Source organism: Chinchilla lanigera, unplaced genomic scaffold (assembly GCF_000276665.1).
Source record: "Chinchilla lanigera isolate Chin_1 unplaced genomic scaffold, ChiLan1.0 scaffold00172, whole genome shotgun sequence".
In the NCBI taxonomy this organism is placed as follows: Eukaryota; Metazoa; Chordata; class Mammalia; order Rodentia; family Chinchillidae; genus Chinchilla; species Chinchilla lanigera.
Genome location: NW_004955573.1, coordinates 681576 through 702031, shown reverse-complemented (window position 1 = coordinate 702031; position 20456 = coordinate 681576). Strand labels below are relative to the sequence as shown.

The 20456-nt window shown below is 38.0% G+C and overlaps 1 protein-coding gene across 1 annotated transcript in view; it reads right to left on the bottom strand.

Annotated features, from left to right (window-relative positions):
* The window catches only part of LOC102026920 (NXPE family member 3-like), a 30651-nt gene extending 13542 nt beyond the window's left edge, over positions 1 to 17109 (bottom strand). Inside the window, exons 1-3 of the mRNA XM_005413739.1 lie at positions 16812 to 17109; positions 7113 to 7867; positions 1246 to 1325 (exon numbers count right to left, since the gene is read on the bottom strand). Coding sequence (XP_005413796.1) covers positions 1246 to 1325; positions 7113 to 7867; positions 16812 to 16880 — 904 coding nt within the window. The 5' untranslated portion in view covers positions 16881 to 17109. The remainder of the gene's footprint in view (positions 1 to 1245; positions 1326 to 7112; positions 7868 to 16811) is intronic.
* Between the last annotated feature and the right edge of the window lie 3347 nt (positions 17110 to 20456).

Below are 20456 nucleotides of genomic sequence, written 5' to 3'. Positions count from 1 at the left end.
CAATTATTCATTAATGTAGCTAGAAAAGTAAAAAATATAAAGGATAAAGAAGGAAGTCCTGCCATTTGTGACAATACAGATGAGCCTGAAGGACATTACACTACATGAAATAAGTCAAAGGACAAATACCACATGAGGAATCTCAAATAGACTCGCAGAAGCAGAGAGCAGACTAATGATTGCTAAGGGACAAGGGGGAGAGGGAACAGGGAGGTGTTAGTGAAGGGATAGAAAATTTCAGTTATATAAGATAAACAATCAAGCAGGGTGTGGTGGTGCACACCTGTAATCCCAGCACTCAAGGGAGGCCGAGGCAGGAGGATTGTTGCAAGTTCGAGACCAGCCTGGCTACAAAGTGAGCTCAAGGCTAGCCTGAACTGCATAGTGAGACCCTGTCTCAAAAAGAAAAAAAAAAAAAAAAAAAAAGATAAACAATCAGTCCTAGACATTACTGTGCAGCACGGAACCTATAGTTAATAATATTTAATTGCATATATTTAAAATTTTTCTAAGAGGGAAGATCTTGTGCTAAGTATTTTAGTCATATGTAAATAATAACAAAGAGGACAGGAGGAAACTTTCAGAGAGGATGGCTATTTCAAAATATTTATAAAATATTTAATGTAAAATATCTTATAACCACAGTGGTGTATTGAAGCATATACTTTCTCTCAAGTATAGAGCACCTCTATACATACATGGTATGAAATGTCAACCAGTCACCGACACAATAGGTAACATTCTTGCAGAGAATAGAAAATTCCCTGTCGCAAATATTTTAATCATCTAGTTTAAACAACTGAGATTTAAAAAAATCTACAGTGATCTGTATAGTAGTAAAGCTTCAAAACAGAAATTAAACTCCTTGGTTACAGTGTAGAATTTTAAATTGGATTTACTCTTGATCTATTTATCAGTCCTATCACACTGAAGCTTAAACTTTAACTGCTGTGGAGTTGTGGATAAGTTTATAGCATTAAATGTGATGATTTCACAGATGTGTACTTATCATCAAACTCACCAAGCTGGATATATTAAATATGTGCAATTTCTGTGTCAATCATAACTTGATAAACTGATTGTTTAAAGAAAGAATAGTGATGGGTAGGGACAGCATTTCAATCCAGGAGGTTGTTGTTATAGTCCATACTCCTGACCTCTGTAGTATTCCATCCTCCCCTTCAGGAATAAAAGTCACCCAGTTCTATTACCAGCCAACCCCCAGCATATCCCAGTCCTACTCACTCAGAGTGGTGTTACTTGTGGCTGCAGGTCTGACCAGGATTGGAGAAATGCCCTGAGAGAGCACCTTGTCTGTCACATTCCTAGAGAAACAGGAGAGCCTGCATTGAGGGATATGATCGGGTGAAGTTTAAACTGCTAGGGTATATGATGATTGACTTGCCATCTCTGTTTCATCTAATTTTAAAAATGAATGAGATTATTACAATATAATTAGCACACTGCTAACTTGAGACAAGTACAACAGAGAAAAAAATGATGGAAGGAACAGAGAATTCTTATTTTTTCTGAAGAAAGGTCAGAGAAGCTGCCAGGTGTGGTGGTGTGCACCTGTAATCCCAGCACTCAGGAGGCTGAGGCAGGAGAATCTGCGAGTTTGAAGCCAGCCTGAGTTCAAGGCCAGCCTGAACTGCATAGCAAGACACTGCCTCAAAATGCCAAAAAAAAGAAAGGAAGGAAGGAAGGAAGGAAGGAAGGAAAAAAGGAAAGAAAGAAAGAAAGAAAGAAGGAAAAGAGAAAGAAAGAAAGAAAGAAAGAAAGAAAGAAAGAAAGAAAGAAAGAAAGAAAGAAAGAAAGAAAAAAAGAAAAGAAAGTCAGAGAAACTGTCACAGCCCAGAAGAGCTTAAGGAAACAGGATAACTTGAATGGGACCCTGGAAAAGAATTAAAATACATTAGGTAAAAATTAAGGAAATCCAGATAAGCAATGGGCTGGAATTAATAATAATATGTCACCGTTGGTTCACGAATTATAAGAGATACACCATAGTCATGCAGGATGTGAAAAATAGGAGGAACAATAGAGGAAAGGGAAAATGGAAACTTTCTGTGCCAGCATCTCAACTTCTATGTAAATCTAAAGCTTTTTTTGTCTTTTTGAGAAAGTGTCTCACTATTCAGTTCAGGCTGCTCTTCAATTCACTTTGTAGCCCAGGCTGGCCTCAAACTTGCAACAATTCTCCTGCCTCAGCCTCCCGAGTACTGGGATTACAGATATGCACCGCCATGCTGGGCTAAAACTTTTTCTTAAAAATCTCTTAATAAAAAACCCATGCATAGATGTTTACCTACTATGAAAATATTTGTTTGCAAAAGTCTTATACATTAACATTGGCAGCAGTTTTATTCATAATGGCCCAAACCTGGAAAAAACCCACATGTTCATCAAGAGGCAAATGGATAAACAAATTGTGGGATATCTGTATAAGTGGAACACTCTTCAGGAAGGAAAGAGAAAGAACTACTAACACCCAGAAGCAACATGGATGAGTCTCTGAAACATTTCCCTGAGCAGAGGACCCAGGAGGAGTGTACATCGAATAACTCCATTTTTATGGAGTCATAATTCTGGAAATAATTATAGAATTCATAAAATTCTAGACTTCTAGTCATAACTCTAGAAAAGACAAGCGTATTTACAGTCAGAAGGCAAGTCAGTGTGTGCCTGGGAGTGGAGACAGGTAGAGGAAATTGATTGTGAAGGGCACAGGAGAACTCTGGGGCGGTGAAATTGCACTCACACATTTATTTGAGAGAAATGAAAATTTATGCTCATAGAAAAGCCTCTGTATGAATATTCACAAAAGCTTTATTAATAAGAGTCAAAAGCTGGAAATGCCTCCCAAATGTCCTTTGATGTATGAATGCTTTAACAAACACATACAGTGACATCTCAGAGAGCAAGAAAAAGAAATGAATTATTGATAACTCCAGTGGATTTCAAGGGCACCATGTCCAGTGGGGGGAGAAAAAAAACAGTTGCAACTGACTGCAGACTGTATGATTCCATTTATATAACATAGAAATAGCAAAAGTATAGAAATGGAGAACAGATAGGGTTGCCAGGAGACAGGGACAGGAGTTGGAGGGTGGGAGTGCCAAAAAGGGACAGTAGAAGGGATTTTCTGTATGGTGATGGGAGCTTCCTGTATCTTGATTGTGCTGGAGCTTATGTAAATCTATTGTGAAGAAACACACACACACACACACACACACACACACACACACACACACACACGAGGATATATATAAGCTGATTAAAACTAAGTAAAATTTGTGGTCTATCAGAATTATACCAGTTAATTTTCTTGTTTCGATATTCCACTTCATATACATGAGGTGTTAGCATTGGAGGAAGCTGGGGGGAAGGGTTACATTATTCTGTGTACTATTTTGCAACTTCTTGTGAGTCAATAATTATTTCACAATAAAAAGTTAAATTTTAAAAAGTAATAAATAGCTCATTGCAGGTACCACAAAGGCCCTCTCTAACCACTTTCTTCCCATTCCATTCATCACAAGGATAAATCACTACTGTAAATTCAGTGTTTATATTCTCATCCATATTTTATACACTTGATATATAATGTATCTAAAATACGAAATAGAGGGGGCTGGGGATTTAGCTCAGTGGCAAAGCGCCTGCCTGGCAAGCGCAAGGTCGTGAGTTCGGTTCCCGATACCGGAGAAAAACCAAAAAAAAAAAAAAAAAAAAAAACAAAATAGAATGGCTTGCAAGTTTTAAAACTTTATAATAACAGTATAATATGTGCATATTATTCCTCATTATATTTTCAAGGTATAGTTCTGTTACAGGATATAGCTGTTCTTCATTCATTTGAACTTTATGATTCCATTATTTATCCATTTTCTATTGGTTATGAGATAGTTTGCAATATTTTTCTACCATAATGTCTACAGTAAACATTCTTGTATATGTTCCTTGGGTCTCATGTAAGAAAAGTTCACTATAATTTATAACTAGAAGGCAGATTTCTTTCTTTTTTTTTTTTTTTTTTTTTTTTTTTTTTTTTTTTTTTTTTTTTTTTTTTTTTTTTTTTTCTTTTTGAGACAGGGTCTTGCTGTGCAGTTCTGGGTGGCCTTGAGATCACTTTGTAGCCTAGGCTGGTCTTGAACTTGCATCGATCCTCCTGCCTCAGCCTCCCAAGTGCTGGGATTACAGGCGTGTGCCACCACGCCTGGCTTAGAAGGCAGATTTCTGAGTGGCAGTTCATATGCATCTTCAACTTTACTAGGTATTGTCAAATTGTTTCCAAAGTTGTTACAACAATTCACACCCTTAAAAAGGTATATGAAATTTTCTCTCTCAACCCATCCTCATCACCCTTTGTTTTTTCAGACTTAAAGATTTTTGTCAATATAAAAATTACTGAAACTGGGCATGGTGATGAATATCTGTAATCCCAGCCCTTGGGAGGCTGAGGCAGGAGGATCGCTGGGAGTTCAAGCCCAGCCTGCACTGAGTTCAAGGACAGCCTGAATTATGTAATGAGACCTTGTCTCCAAAAAAAATTATTGAAAGATGATATTTTGGTTTTAATTTAAATTTCCCTGATTGTTCATGTGGCTGAATATATACTTATATTTTATTTACTACATATTCACATTTTTCTTCTGTGATTTTTTATTTATATATTTTGCCCCTTTTTTTTAAAAGGCAGGATCTTGCTAAATTGCTAAGTTGCCCAGGCTGGGCTCAAACTTGTAGTCCTTCTTCTTCAGCCTGCCAGAGTCCTGGAATTATAGGCATTCCCCAGCACACCAGCTCTTGATTTATATAATTTTTTCTTATTGTTTCACAGGATTTCTTTATTTACTCAAAGCACTAATCTTGTATCAATTATATGTGTTATAGATATCATCCCAAAATCTATGACAGCCTGATTTAAATTATGTTTATGGGGCTTTTTGTAACAAAGACTTTTTTATTTACATATAACCCAATGTAAATATTTTCCTTTATGACACTAAAGCAATATTTTATCAATCCCAATTCATAAAGATATTTTGTGCTTTTATCTTCTTTGAGTTTTAAGGTATGCTTTTTAGTTAGCTCTTTAATCCTCCTGACATTGATCTTTCTGTATAGTGTAAAGTTCCAATATAATTATCTGCTTTTCTATTTCTTCGCTATTTAATACTTTCTGTGTTGATTTGAATGCCTGTTATATTTATATAAAGTTAGTTACATTCATGGATCTAGTCCCTTCCATGATATGCTTAACTATGAGTAAGTATATGCTGCAAAATCAGGTTAAGAAGCTTGTCTACAGAGCCGGGCATGGTGGCACATGCCTGTAATCCCAGCACTCGGGAGGCTGAGGCAGGAGGATTGTTGCGAGTTTGAGGCCAGCCTGGGCTACAAAGTGAGCTTCAGGCCAGCCTGAACTGCATAGTGAGATCCTTTTTTAAAAAAAAAAAAAAAAAAAAAAAAAAAAAGAAGCTTGTCTAAAACTATTTCATACAGAAAATTTGAAATATAAAGAGATGGGAAAAGGTATACCAATATCAAGCAAACTGAAGCTATTATAACAATATTAATATCATAAAAATTACAATTTAAGGCAAAAAAGTAAAATGAATAATAACCAATAACATAAAGCAAACACAAAGGTGAACGTACTTATCAGTATATAAAGGGAAATGAATAAAGGGAACAATGAGAAATTTTAAAACCTATAAATCCTCATACAATATAGAACATGTATGTCTGACGCTAACAGATTAAGCAGACATAAAAGTTAGTGAAAATATAGATATTTGGAATTTTAAAAATCAACAAACTCAAATAGGTTCAGAATTCCTTTTAGAAGAATATAGAACATGAATTACTTTCAAGCAAATGTGAACAACAAAAAAATAATGTGTTATTTGTTGGGTCAAAAATGAATTTTAGTTCTAATTTTAAGACAGGCTCTTGCTAAATAACTAAATTGTCCAGGCTGGGTTTGAACTTTTGATCCTTCTACCTTAGCCCCTCAACATGCTGGATTGCAGGCAGCATGCTGGGATGCACTACCATACCTGGCAGGTCACAAACAAATTCCAAACAAATTTCAAAGAATCCATGTCAGAAAAGTTTTATGTCCAGTCAAAATGCAAATAAATTGGGTAAAAGTAATAAAAAGATACCCACTTTTAAATTAAAAAATTTTTCAAAATAAATCCTAAATAATTACTGTAGAAATTATAAGCTATGTAAAATGGAATAAAAATAAAGCCCCCATACATAAAAATTTGGAGAATGCAGCTAAAGCTCCACTCAGAGGGACATTTATAACCTTGACCATTTTTATGGCACAAAAGGGAGATTGAAATAGATGGGTTAAGTGCTCTGAATCATGAAACTAGAAAAAAAGAAAGATGTTCTATAAGAAATTGAAGAAACAAATATTAAAGATATGACCAGAAATCAGTGAAATAAAATGGAGAGTTCCTTTTCTGGTATTATGGTAGACCTAGTTATTCACCATACACTTTACTGAACATTCTGGACATAATAGTTTTAAATCCACTTAAGTTATTGAATATCTAACAAAATAAAAATGAACTGTTAAACTAGAAGGCAGGAATCCAGATAAATAAATGAAGTACTCAAGGTACTTTTTCCCTGAGATAGTTTGCTTTGTCTTGAATATCTGTCTTTTATCTTCCCCGGAGAAACTCTCTCTCGCTCTTCCTCTTTTTTTAAAAACAAGGTCTCACTATGCAGTTCAAACTGGCCTTGAACTCACTCTTTAGCCCAAACTGGCCTCAAACACTCTGCAGTCCTCCTGTCTCAGCCTCCCAAGTACTGGGATTACAGGCATGTGCCATCACACCCAGCTGAGAAGCTCTCTTGCAAACCAAAGATCAATTGTAACCTCTCTGGATGTATAGTCTGACTCAGTTACTATGGTATGTTTCTGCGTAGCAATGTCTGTCACATAGTAGGTGCTCAGCAAGCATATATTAAATGACAGTAGGAATATATGTATGGTATAAATGGCAGGAGGCCATTGGATCACTGGGACAAGATTTAGAAAGAAGGATGTGATTTGGGGTTGAGACACATATCCCAGAATTTCTTACCGTGCCAGTAGGTGCTCATCATGTTGTGTGGTTACTTTTAGGTAACGCCCACTTGAGTGACCAACTAAAGAGTTGCAGGGCAAGGTGGGAGGCTGAGCACAGAACCAGAGCTCACCAGAAACCGCATCCCTGTACTGGCAGGTAGCCTTTTTAGCACCAGTTGACTGAGGGTCAACATTGCAAATCACAATCTCTTCAGGTCCTTCTAGTCCCCGGAAATATCCCTTAAAATCAACTGTGGCTCCTTTCTCTGTCCAGATCCTCCGCAGAACCCCAACTGCCTCACTGGAGTGGATCAGCCGCACTTGCACCTGGGCCCTGCCAGCCCAAAGCAGGGGGAAGGACAAGAGGTAGGTGCCATTCTCCAGGTCCTGGACATCCCCGGGGACCCCTGCATTTAATTCTGAACCCAACAGCTGTGCCCTAAACAGATCTCCACCATGGGTCTTGGGCTTGCCCCAGTGGTCCCGGGCCACAAGGATGGCCTCCAGGTGGCCTCCCAGGGTGTAGCTGGCCCGGGCAGGACTCCTCAGGTGGTAAGTGGAGGTCCGGGGGCTGGTGGAGGCCAAAAGGTTCCCCCCATCTCCTGGGGTTGGAGGCCAGTACAGAAGGTATGTCAAGTTGGTGAGTGCCTGTGGGAGAGAATCAAAGAGGGAGGGAGATTCCATGAAGTTGGAAGCAAATTTAGAGGCAGGACGGGGTCCTGGGAGCCGGTAGGTGATGCTATCAGGCCAGAACATCTTGAGATAGAGTATCTGTGGGTAGAGAAAGAGGGATCTGTCACTGGTTTGTTTCTCTCATTTTTTTTCCTGGAAGCTAATCACCAAAGCTAGTCCCCTCTGCCAGGTAGGACTCTAGAGTCCTGTCTGCCTACGTCACGCTGTCTGTCACTCATAAGCCTGGTGCCTGAGTCACCACCACCTTTATGTGAAAGGAGCATCTAATACTGTAGAAAGTCGCAGTTCAGCCCAATTCTCTCCTTTTCTCAGCCTTCTTACTCCGTCTACTACCACCCCTCAACACCCACTGAGATATGAACAGGCTTGGATCCACTTTCACATTTCTAGTTTCCTATTCCGCATGAATCTTTCTTCCGCCTCAGGACCTGGTATTCTAAGTGTCTCCTTTTTTCTACCTAGGGCCTCTCTCCACAACTCCACCTGTTCCTAATCCAAATTTCCACTTGACAGTTGGGGGTGGGAAAACTCTTTATTTGATGCTTTTGAGAATTTACAAGAGTGACATGAGGCCATTTCTCAGTGAGCTCTTTTTCTTATTGTAGTCAGCTGGAAATAAGAGATACAGCTGCAGAAACCACTGGAAAAACAGGAAACTGTAGAAAAGCTCAGAATAGATGTGAGGTGGAGAAAGGATATAGATTGTTGATTCTTTTCTAGTAAGAGATAGTGTTTTCTGGGTTATAGAGCCTCCTCCAGGGCCCAGATCTCTTGGATGTCATATTCTGAGAAACACAAAGTCCAGAGAAGCAAAAAAATCCAAATGGGGAGAACAGTGGAGAGGAGCCGTGTTTTGTGTGACAGGCGTGGTGGTGATTAGAGGGAATCCAGATACTCACATCCTTCCATCAATATCCTTTCCATTCAAGCAAGTGTAATTCATTTTTAAAAAGCAATCTTTAGCCAAGTACGGTGCTACACACCTGTAATACCAGCACTTGGGAGGCTGAGGCAGGAGAATTGCTGCAAGTTCAAGGCCAGCCTGAACTGCATAGTGAAACCCTGCCTCAAAAAAGACAAAAAAAAAAAAAAAAATCAATCCACTGACATCTCTCAAATTCCACTCTGTGGAAAAACTGCTAATGTCTATCAAGTTTATACTTATAATTAAGAATATGCACTTCAGAGATATCAACCTCTACTGGGAAGATGTTTAGTGCAGCCATGTCTGTGTCATGAGGCACAGGGATAACAAACCCTGCTTTCACTGTCTCCTGAATTGGCTATTTATTTATAGATAGGTCTCCTCTGTTAAATGGTAAACTCTTGGAGGTAGTACTGCTTTTTCTCAAGATCTAGCACAGTGGACTGCTGAGAAGCCTTAGTAGAGGACTTAGGGATAAGAATGTGGCTCTGAGTTAAAAGCCAAGACACAGAATGTAAAAGCAAATTAAAAACTCATAACTTTTCTATACAGCAATAATAAACTAGCTCAGAAAGGAATCAGGAAAAAATTTCGTTCCAAATGAATTTTAGGATTTTTTTTTCTAATTCTGTGAGATATGCTATTGAGATTTTAATCAGGATTGTATTAAATCTGTATAACAATTTTGGAAGTATGGCCATTTTCAATATATTTGTTCTTCCCACCCAGGAATAAGGAATATCTTTCCATTTTCTGATATGCTCTTCCATCTCCTTTTTTAGAGTATTGTGGTTTTCAATGTAAAGTCCTTTATTTTCTTCATTAGATTGATTATTGGTATTTCTTTTTTTTGGATGCTACTGTATAAGGTGTTATTTCCCAAGTTTCTCTCTCTGTGAGTCTATTATTTGTGTAGAGGACTGTTCCTGATTCTTGACTGCTGACTTTGTATCCAACTATACTACTGAATTTGATTATTAAATCTAGAAGTCTTTTGGTTGAGTTTTGGGGGTCTTCAATGTAGAGTATCATCTTATCAGCAAATAATGATAATATAGCTTCTTCCTTTCCTATTCTTATTCCTTATTTTTTTTTCTTGTCTAATTGGTCTGGCTAATGTTTCCAGAACTATTTTGAATAAGAGTGGTGACAGTGAACATCCTTGTCTTAGTCCTGATTTTAGAGTGAAAGGTTTCAGTTTTTGTCCATATAGTATGATGCTGGGTGTTGGTTTGTCATAGATGGCTTTTATCAGATTGAGATAAGGACCCTCTACTTCAACTTTTTTTTGGTTTTATTTTGTTTTTTTCTGGTACAGGGAATTGAACTCACGACCTTGTGCTTGCCAGGAAGGCACTGTGCCGCTGAGCTAAATCCCCAGCCCCTCTATTCCAATTTTCTATAGGGTTTTTTAAAATTTTTTTTATCATGGATGTGTGTTGGACTTTGTCAAATACTTTTTCTACATCTCTTGAGATGATCACGTAGTTTTTTCTCTTGGTTCTGTTACTCTAGTGTATTGCATTTATTGATTTGTGTATGTTGAACTACCCCTGCATCCATGGGATAAAACCTACTTGGTCATGGTGTGTAATCTTGATGATTTCCTGCATTCTCTTTGCCAGTATAGTGGACCCCCAAAATTCGTGAAGTTCCTAGGGTACCTGTGAGTTGTGAAAAACTACAAATTTCAGATCTGGTCAGAAAAATGCCTATTGATGCCTATCTTTAATAGTTTAAACCCTGAATATGCTATGTCTTCCCCAATTATATAATTTGATTTAATAAAATACTGTATTAATAAAGCCCTAGACAGTGCAGGACGTTTTGGAGGCATCTCAGGGATCTTAGGGTTTTAAGAAGAACAAAACCGAGAATACTCGAGATAGCTACTCCTGGTACAGCAACCTGTTATGATGCGGGAATGCTGGTGCATCTACCCCAGATGGGTTACAGGGCAGCAGCCAATCAGCAGCAAGAACAACTGAATAACACTCTCAGATTGGCTACTTGCAAACCTCCCTGCCAAAAAAACAATTGTGGAGGATATTTTCAGTTTCTGTGAAATTATGGGGTTTTTTGCAAACAATTATTAGGTTCTAAGGAAAAATCCACAAATGACTGAGGCTCTGAACACTGAACTGTGACTTCATGGGGATATACTCTGCCTTACCAAGAATTTTTGCCACTATGTTCATTAGAGATATTGGCCCGTAGTTCTCATTTTTGATTGAATGCTTCTCTGGTTTTGGTAGCAGAGTAAGCCTTGCTTCCAGGAATGCGAGTGGATAGGTAAACCCTGTTTATGAGGAAGGAAGTATTTCTTCCCTTTCAATTTATTAAAGAGTTTGAGGAGTAGTGGCATTACATCTTTAAATTTCTTGTGGAAATAAATATATTTAAAAAGTTCAACATCACTGGTCAGTCAAGAGATGCAAATTAGAACAACACTGAGATTCCATCATACCCCAGAAAGAACAGCTATTATCAAGAAATCAACCAATAACAAATGCTGATGAGGCTGTGGGGAAAAAAGGAACCTTTCTCCACTTTTGATGGGAGTGTAGACTGGTACAACCACTGTGAAAACCAGTGTGGACATTTCTCAAAAAATAAAACTAGAGGTTTTATTTGACTCAGCTGATCTCCCACTTCGCATCTTCCTGAAAGAATTGAAAGCATCATACCACAGCAATATATACATGTCCATGTTTATAGCAGCACATTTTGTAATAGCTAAGTCATGGAACTAGCCTAAATGCCCCAAACCAGATGAATGGATAAAGAAAATGTGACTTTTTTATACAATGGGGTACTACTCTGCCACAAAGGATAAAGTTGGGACATTTCTAGCTAAATGGATGCATCTTGAGACCATATGCTTAAGTAAAATAAATCTGGCACACATGTTTAAATATCACATTGTTTCTCTGACGTGAGAAACTGAAAGGGTAAATAAGAACCAAAATGTACAATAGATGTTGGGAAATGGAAAGAAAATGTTCAGATGGAAAGTGGAACAAGAGAGGGAAGAAGGGACAAGAAAAAATAGAAGGGGGCTGGGGATTTAGCTCAGTGGCACAGCGCCTGCCTGGCAAGTGCAAGGTCGTGAGTTCGATTCCTGGTACCAGAGAAAAACAAACAAACAAACAAAAAAAAAAAAAAGAAAGAAAAACTAGAAGGAAAAATGGAAATAAAGCTTTTGTAAATAAGAAGTGGAAGAGAGGGCAAAGGGAGGGGAGAGAATTGAGGAGAAAAGAAGAATCAAGATATATTATGTACATATTATGTACAAATTCCATATGATGAATGTAGTCATTATGTAGTCTAAAATGTACCCATAAAATTAATTTTAAAAACATTGAAGCCATAGGTACAGGCAAAGTCTTCATGAATACAACTCTAATAGCACAGGAAATAATAGCAAGAATTAACAAATGATACTAGAGCTATTTAAAAATTCCACAGCAGTAAAGGAAACAACCAGAAGAGTGAAGAGACAGCCTACAGAAGGGAAAAAAATCATTGCCAGCTACTCTTCTGACAAAAGATTAACATTTAGAATATAAAAAGAGCTCAAAAAAAAAAAGAGAAAGAACTCAAAAAACTTAACACCAAGAAAATAAAGGTCACGATCAATAAATGAACAGACACCCCTCAAAAGAAGTAGTAAAAATGGCCAATAAGTGTAAGAGAAAACGTTCAACATCTTCAGCCATTAGAAAGATGCAAATCAAAACCACGCTGAGATTCCATCCCACCTTAGTCAGAATAATCAAGAATACAAAACCAATAGAGCTGGTGAGGATGGGAGGGGGAAGGAACACTGGCTGGAATATAAATTAGTACAACCTCTATGGAAGTAAGTATGGAGGTGCCTCAAAAAACTAAATCTAGAACTACCATATGACCCACCTATATCACTCCTCAGTATATATCTAAAGGCATTGCAGTCAACGGACTAGGGGGAATGCCTGCCAACTTATGTTCATTGTGGCCCAGTTCACAATAGCCAAGATATGGAACCAGCGTAGGTGCCCATCAACAGATGAATGGATAAAGAAAATGCGATATATATACACAACGAAGTATTAGTCAGTCATAAGGAAGACTGAAATATATATGTCATTTGCAGGAAAATGGAGCTGGAGGTCATCATAGTAAGCAAAATAAGCTGAACTCAGGAAAAACAAATATTCTGCACCTTCCCTGTTATATGGAATCTGAAAAAAAAAACAACGGCATGAAAGTAGAAAAGAGATTATTACTCAGCAAGAAGGAAATAAAAAGAATGGGTAAGAAAGGAGAATAGGGGAAGGATATGATCACAGTATGCTTTGTGCACATACGAAAATACCACATTGAAACCAAATCTTTTGTGAAAGTCATAAGTGCTAATAAAATTATATATTTGAAAAGTGAAGACAAAGGCCTCTTACATGAGGGTGAGGTGCACAGGTAGGGGAAAACCTATGCTATGGCAGCATAAATAATAAAAAAGGAGTCCAAATTCACAGATCATGAGTTAACAGGATTATGGTTTTGATTACATTAGTAAACTGAATATTGGCCTTCCACAAGGTCCATGGTGTAATTTTTGGATCCTGTGAATATATAATATAACCTCATATGGCAAAAGGAACTTTATACATATATATATATGTTGATGATTTTATGATAGGAAGTTATCCTGGATTATTAAACTATAAATGTAATCCTGAGTGCTTTGAAATATGGCATAGGATAATATCCTGATCCATTGTAGGGAAATATTTAACAGTCATCAAAACCCATTTACCGGGGATGGGGATTTAGCTCAGCGGCAAAAGCGCCTGCCCGGCAAGCGCAAGGTCCTGAGTTCAGTTCCCGGTACCGGAGGAAAACCAAAAAAAAAAAAAAAAAAAAAAAAAAAACAAAACCCACTTACCATCAAGAAAAAATTGATATATTTATGATTTTAAGAAAACCAATCTCAAACTGGATTGATTTTTCCAAATTTCGGTCTACCAGTCTGCGAAAGTCAGAATGAAAAGCTTTTTATCTTTAAAAGAAAGAAACCTAAAATAACCTGATGTTGATGAGTTTTCTGTTCTGTTTTTTTGTTTCCTCATTTCCACCTTACAAAACCCACAATTCTGCCGTTGCCCAGTGGGAGCTCACTTTCTGTTTTGTGAAACACAGGCTGCCTTAAATCATGAATCACAAATGAAATCCAACTAGATCTATAACTTAATTTGTTGTAATCTTGTCCTTTGACAACTTTCTGAAAGACCGAAATACTTGTGCACTTTCTTCATTGAGTTAGAAAAAGGTTGTTGACATTTTCCAACAAGCGGGAGAGCAATAGAATCAGTTTAAACAGACTTTGTAGACCCAGGCATTTCAAAATCTTACCGGCAGTGGAGAAAGTCAGTAAACATTTTACACAATAATATATCAGAAAGACTTGAAAATAGATAGTACTAGAACAATAAAAACTAAGGAGGGGCAGGAAACTGCGTGAAATTCTACTTAAATACTGGATTTATGGATTACAAAATCCATATTGCAACGATGTTAATGCTACTTAAATTTACTGGTACGTTCAATACAATTCTCATGAAAATCTCATGTTTTATATCTATGTGTATGTAAAAGAAAAGCTAACTCTGAAATTTATATGTAAATGCAAAGCTTTTGAAATCGACAAGACAATCTTTAAAAACATGAGGTGAGGAATTATTAAAAAAAACTTTTTGTCTTTTTGAGACAAGCTCTCTATATGCAGTTCATGCTGACCTTGAGCTTACTTTGTAGCCCAGGCTGGTCTCCAACTCACAACAATCCTCCTGCCTCAGCCTCCTGAGTGCTGGGACTACAGGCATGCACCACCATGCCCGGCATTAAAACTTTTAACAGACCTGCAGTGATTAAGATGATAGGATGCTGGTACAAGAATAAACAAAGAGACCCCTGGAACAGAATACAGCACCTAGAAATAGAGCCACACATTAGAGATAGTTGATTGGATGTAAAGGTGGCACTGCAAAATAATATAGAAAGTTTTTGTTCTCAATAAGTAGTGTTAGGACAATTGGATATCCTTATTAAGAAAAAAAGCTGGATCACTACTTATAACATCAACAAAAATAAATTCTGGGCATGTTATAAGCCAAAATCTCCTAGAAAATAACAAAGAAGAGCTTCCCTGCTTTGGAATAGGGGACATTTCTTTAACAAAATACAAAAGTACAACCATAAAGGAAAAGCTTGATAAAGTGGTCTAAACTGGAACTAAATTCATAATCTTTCACTGAAGGATACCGTCAAGACAGTGAAAAATGAAACAGAAAGTTTGAGAAGATATCTGCAGCACTCAAACACAACAAATGAAAGAGCTCACATCTAAAATGTATAAAGAATTTCTACAAATTGGTAAGAAAAATACAGGCCACCCTATTAAAAGTGGACAGAAAATAATACGCATTTCACCCAAAAGGAAGATTCAAAAGATCAGTAAATATATAAGTAGATGTTCAACTGAATTAGTAAGAAAATAAATACAAGTTAAAACCATAATGGAATACTTTTACATATTCAAAGAAAAGATAAAATTAAATGACAAACAGTTACAGTGTTGGCGAGGATGGGAAGAGACTGAACCTCTCAGATTGTGTGAGAAGAACAAATTGGAAAGACTACTTGGAAAACTCTCAGTATCTACTAAAGTTTAACATATACATATTCTAGGACCACACAATTTAGCTCATAAGTGTAATATACAGTATAGCCAAAAGAGAGCATGCCTGTTTATAGTAGCAATATCTAAGCTCCAAACTAAAAACAATAGATATCTCTATCAACAGCAGGATGCATAAGTAAATTTAATATTTTCATGTACTAGAATACTGTCATGAAATCAAAATTAATAAATTATATCTTCATGTGATAACACAGGTGAATCTTGCAAAAATATTATATACATAAAGTAGGTGATGTGTGATTACTTTTCTATGAGACTCAAGAACAGGCAAAAATTAACAATAACTTCAAAAGTCAAGGTGCTGGTTATGCCTAAGGAATGGTAGTGACATGAACGGTGGCACAAACAAAGGCTTCTAAGGGCGATGGTAATTTCTGTTTCTTAACTTGGATTGTGATCACGTAGGTGTGGTGTCCGATTTTTACTGAGCACTTACAATTTTACATGTATTTTTTATGTGTGTTATAGTTTAACTTCTTTAAAAAGCGGAAAATTTTGGCTGCTACACAAAGAAATCTCACCCTTTCACACAGTACCAAGCTACTCTGGAAATGAAACTGATCCTTTCTTTAGACCTACTTGTTAAGGAGTTAGAATTTCCCTATTAAACTCACTGCTCTTAGAATAAAGGCCAATTTGTGAAACCAAAGTCCAAATCATACACCTCTCTCTTTTTTTTGAACCGGGAATTGAACTCAAGACATTGCACTTGCCAGGCAGGTGCTGTGCTGCTGAGTTATATCCCTGGCCCTGATCTACGTATTCAAAGAAGAGTAAAATTATTGTCCTTTCCATACTAAAACCCTACTGTTTACATATCCACAACTCACTCAATTATTACATAATTGAGCAGGGTGCCACTCAGTTGCTGCAGCCTCGCTTTCTCCATATTAAAGATTTTTTTTTTCCCCTGATAGGAAAAGAATCAGGAACTGTTTCTTAGGAATTTCCCGATTCCCTACCTGTTTTTTTGCCTGCTAAAAGCACACACCATAGACTCCCATCTTTTTCTCTTATACTGGGGCGTAAAACATCATCCAAAGATGAAAAAGTAAAGAATAATGTAAATTGCTTATTCTTTTTTCACCATTAGAATTCCCTGAGAACAACTTCTTCTGAAGTTAAGCTTTAAATTTCAGATAGACCTCAACCGCCAACTTGCTCAGCCTCCTCCTTCGACTGACAGCCCACCCTGCAACTGTTACCCCTGGAATCACATAGGGGCAGAGGTAAGAAGACCAAGGCTTCTCTGAGTCTCTAGCTAAAAGCGCTTAACCAAGCCAAATCTGAAGTTGTACAGGGAGAGAAAAGAAGAGCCAGCAATATGAGAGAGTGCAGGCAAGGAAAGTACTCACCCAAATCAAAAAGACCAGCCCCATCGTCAAAATCTTGTAGCACTTGAATTGTCCCATAAACAGACCCATGCTGCCGGGACTGTTCTTGAGTTGTCAGGATGAACCAAGGATCCACATAAAGCATAAAGCAACACAAATTAACAGACTCTGCCATCATACAGGAGGGAGTTTACTGTGGCAACTTTCCCACTTCCTTGAATTCTGTCATGCATCATATGTACGTGTTTTTACAATAGCCTTCAGTCTATTCCAGCCCCGTGTCTCTCAGGGATCCTCAAAAACCACCCTTCCAAGTCCCAGTTTTCTACCAAAATCCAAAAGTCTCACATCTGAACTTTGGAACTAACACAGACTCCTGTAAACAGACAGGTTTCATTTTAGCATGTTAAGGATGACCCTAGAGCTCTGTACTAAGCCTGGTTTACACATCTGAGAAATTAGTACTTTCCCAACTGCTTTATTTTTATCTATTTATTAATTTCTAATTTTGAGGCAGGGTCTCACTAAGTCACAAAATTGCCCAAGCTGGACTTACACCTTCGGTCCTCCTGCCACAGCCTCCCACAGTACTGGGATTACAGGCACTCACCACCAGGTCCAGCTCACAATTATTGTAGATTCAGGCAAAGGTTATGATTCATAAAATGCCACCAGAGAACTTACTGTGTGTCATTCACTTGCAAATTTTCATGGTATGTATTTGCTGTATGGCGTACTTGTTCTACTGATATGGGAGAACCTGGGCAAGACAGATTCCCTGTGAAAGGACATGGCATCTACCTGAGAGAGTCCACATAGCTTTCCCAGAGGATGATGAGGTCTGAGGGGGCCAGAGCGGGACTCAGCATGTGTCAGTCCAGTCCTCACTGCCCTGAAATGCACATGATGAAATAATTATAAGGCAGAAAAGTAAGAGTTGGAATAACCACATTAAAAAAAAGAATAAAAGTTTGTCAAAATAATAACCAAAGTTGGTATTTTTAGTTGAACTTTGAATTTGGTGTAGAGATCCTGAAAAACCTTTTTTAACCTGGGGAAAAAGGGACAGTGTAAGCAATTATCAGTATTTCCCACCTTTCAGTCATGCAGCTGAAGTTTGCATGATTTTGTCATAAATGCACACAGCCTACATTACTTTCTATTTAGTCTCTTCCTTTAAAATTATTCATGGTATATCTTAGTTACTTTTTTGGTTACTGAGACAAAATACCTGACACCCAACGTTTAAAGGGGAAAGGTTTATTTAGCTCACAGTTTGTAGAGGTTTCAGTCCATAATTGGTTGGCTCCAGTTCAGGATGGCTTGGCAGAGAGCCATCACAGGGAACAGTTCGTGGTGCCTACAAGATAGCAAAAGCATCACGGGGACCTTAACAGTGTCTTTATGTCACTTTTATCTAGACTACTTAGCTCAGGTAGCACTCACATCTAGTGCCCTTGGGCCTAGCACTGCACCATGAGTCAATCCCAGAGTCACATACTCTAGATCCAGTCACCTCTGAAGAAGCCCCACCCACAACTACATGAGGCTTTGGGGGGCATCTAAATACAAGCCATGACATTCCATCCCTGATCCCCAAAGACTCATGCATATCCCTTTATGCAAAAAAGCATTTAGTCCATCTCCAAGAGTTGCCAAAGTCTGAACAGTTTTAGCATTTCTGAAAAGTCCAAGTCCAAAGTCTTCTCTGATATTTAAAACAAATTCTTAGCTGTAAGTCCTTCTACAAATGAAAAGAAAGTTAAACACTTCCAACATTCAAGACACAAGATAGATATTTCCATATCAAAAATTATAAACAGAGAGATACAAAAAAAAAAAATGGGACCAAAACCAAGCCCAAAATCCAACAGGGCAAACATGAAGTCTAGTAGTGCCATGTACAAGATCTGAGGCAATCTGTGGCAAGACGGGAACTCCAAAGGGCTTGGGTGGCTCCACCCCTACAGTACTTGCAGTGGTTGTAGCTCCCATAGCTTCTTGGGTTGGCTCTGATCCCTCCTTGCAGTTTTCCTCAGATGATACACATTCTGCTTCTCCTCACTTCTGGGGTCTCCACTGTACCTTTGGCCTCACACTAACAGCTTCATATACAGTGATCCCTCACCTATTGCAGGAGTTAAGTTCCAGAGACCCCCGCAATAGGTGAAAATCTGCGAAGTAGTGGCATTATATTTATTTTATTATTTATATGTATTTTAAAGCTTTATAAACCCTTCCCACACTTCTATGAGCCTTTCCCACTCTCTTAGCCTTTCCCACACTCTTATCAAACACTTCATATGTTCTCAAACACTTCTACAGTCTTAAACCTACATAATTTTAACAACATGTAAAATTCTATATGGGTTCTCACCAGTGAAGTATACTACAACTTGAATGATGAACATCATGAATTATGTAGTTGTACAGTACTGTTGGCGGTGAAGGTGATGATGATGAGATGAATATCCTGTAGAGCCAAGAAGAGCACGGGCTTTTTGACTTATAAATAAGCCCTGGCTTTATCATAAACCCGCAGCATGAATTACTTTTTGGGCCTTAAAACCAGGGGCTTTGGCTCCATCCTTCATAGTAAAAGTGCAAGATGGCATGTTTCCAAAATAAGCTTGACTCATCCATGTTATAAATTTGTTCAGACTTATAGCCCCCTTCCTCGATGATGGATTTGAACATGTCATTCACATACTTCTCAGCTCTGGCTTTGTCTGCAGAGGCAGCTTCTCCATGCAGAGAAATGCTCTTGAGTCCAAAGCATCTCTGAAACTTGTCAAACAAGCCCTTGCTGGCACTGAATGGGGTTAGTCTGGTGGGAGAAGTATTCAATTGCCTTGCTTCTGCACTGTCGTCCTTGTCTTCATCCTCACCACCGTCATGAACATCCGCACTTTCTGCAAAACTATCATAGTTTCTCAGCCTTCATCTGCATGGTGTTGGTATCCATTGAGATATTTTTCTTCCTACAGTCATTTATCCATAGGGCCAGTGCAGACTCCATCCTCACAATGGCCTTATGGTGGGACATGACCACCCTCTTCACAGTCTTGTTAAAAGTCGTTGTTGTCATAGACCTAATATTCTTCTCACCTTTCTTTATGTAGTGAAGAATAGATTCATTGATCCCGTAATGGCACCTACAGCCACATAGTTTTTGCCTTCCTTTAATGTGTTGAGAAGTTCCACCCTTTCTTTGATGGTAAGCATCTTCCTCTGGTGCTTAGGTTCACTGTCAGAAGCCTTAGAAGGAGCAGAACGTTTGGATGGCATCATAGGGCTTGAAATAAATTCAAACTTTTACAAAAATTTCACAAAAACACAACACCATAGAGCAACACTATGTGCAGTGATCAGACGTTGATATGAAATGGACAAGGACAGATGTTGAATGTATGGGCACAGTGCAGGAGAACAAACAGACTGATGCTATGGTCACTGAGCCAATCAGCACACAGGGTACAGAACACAGTGCTATGGTTGGTCGCATTCCATTCCATCAGCCAACAGTGTTCCATGTACAATCTCACATTGACAAACTTGCACAAGCAGTAGTGGTGTACTGCGTTTCCACTGTATATAGTATGGTATTCATCTCTTGATGAAATATATACTGTATTTTATTTCAATTTAATATTCTTTTAATATGTT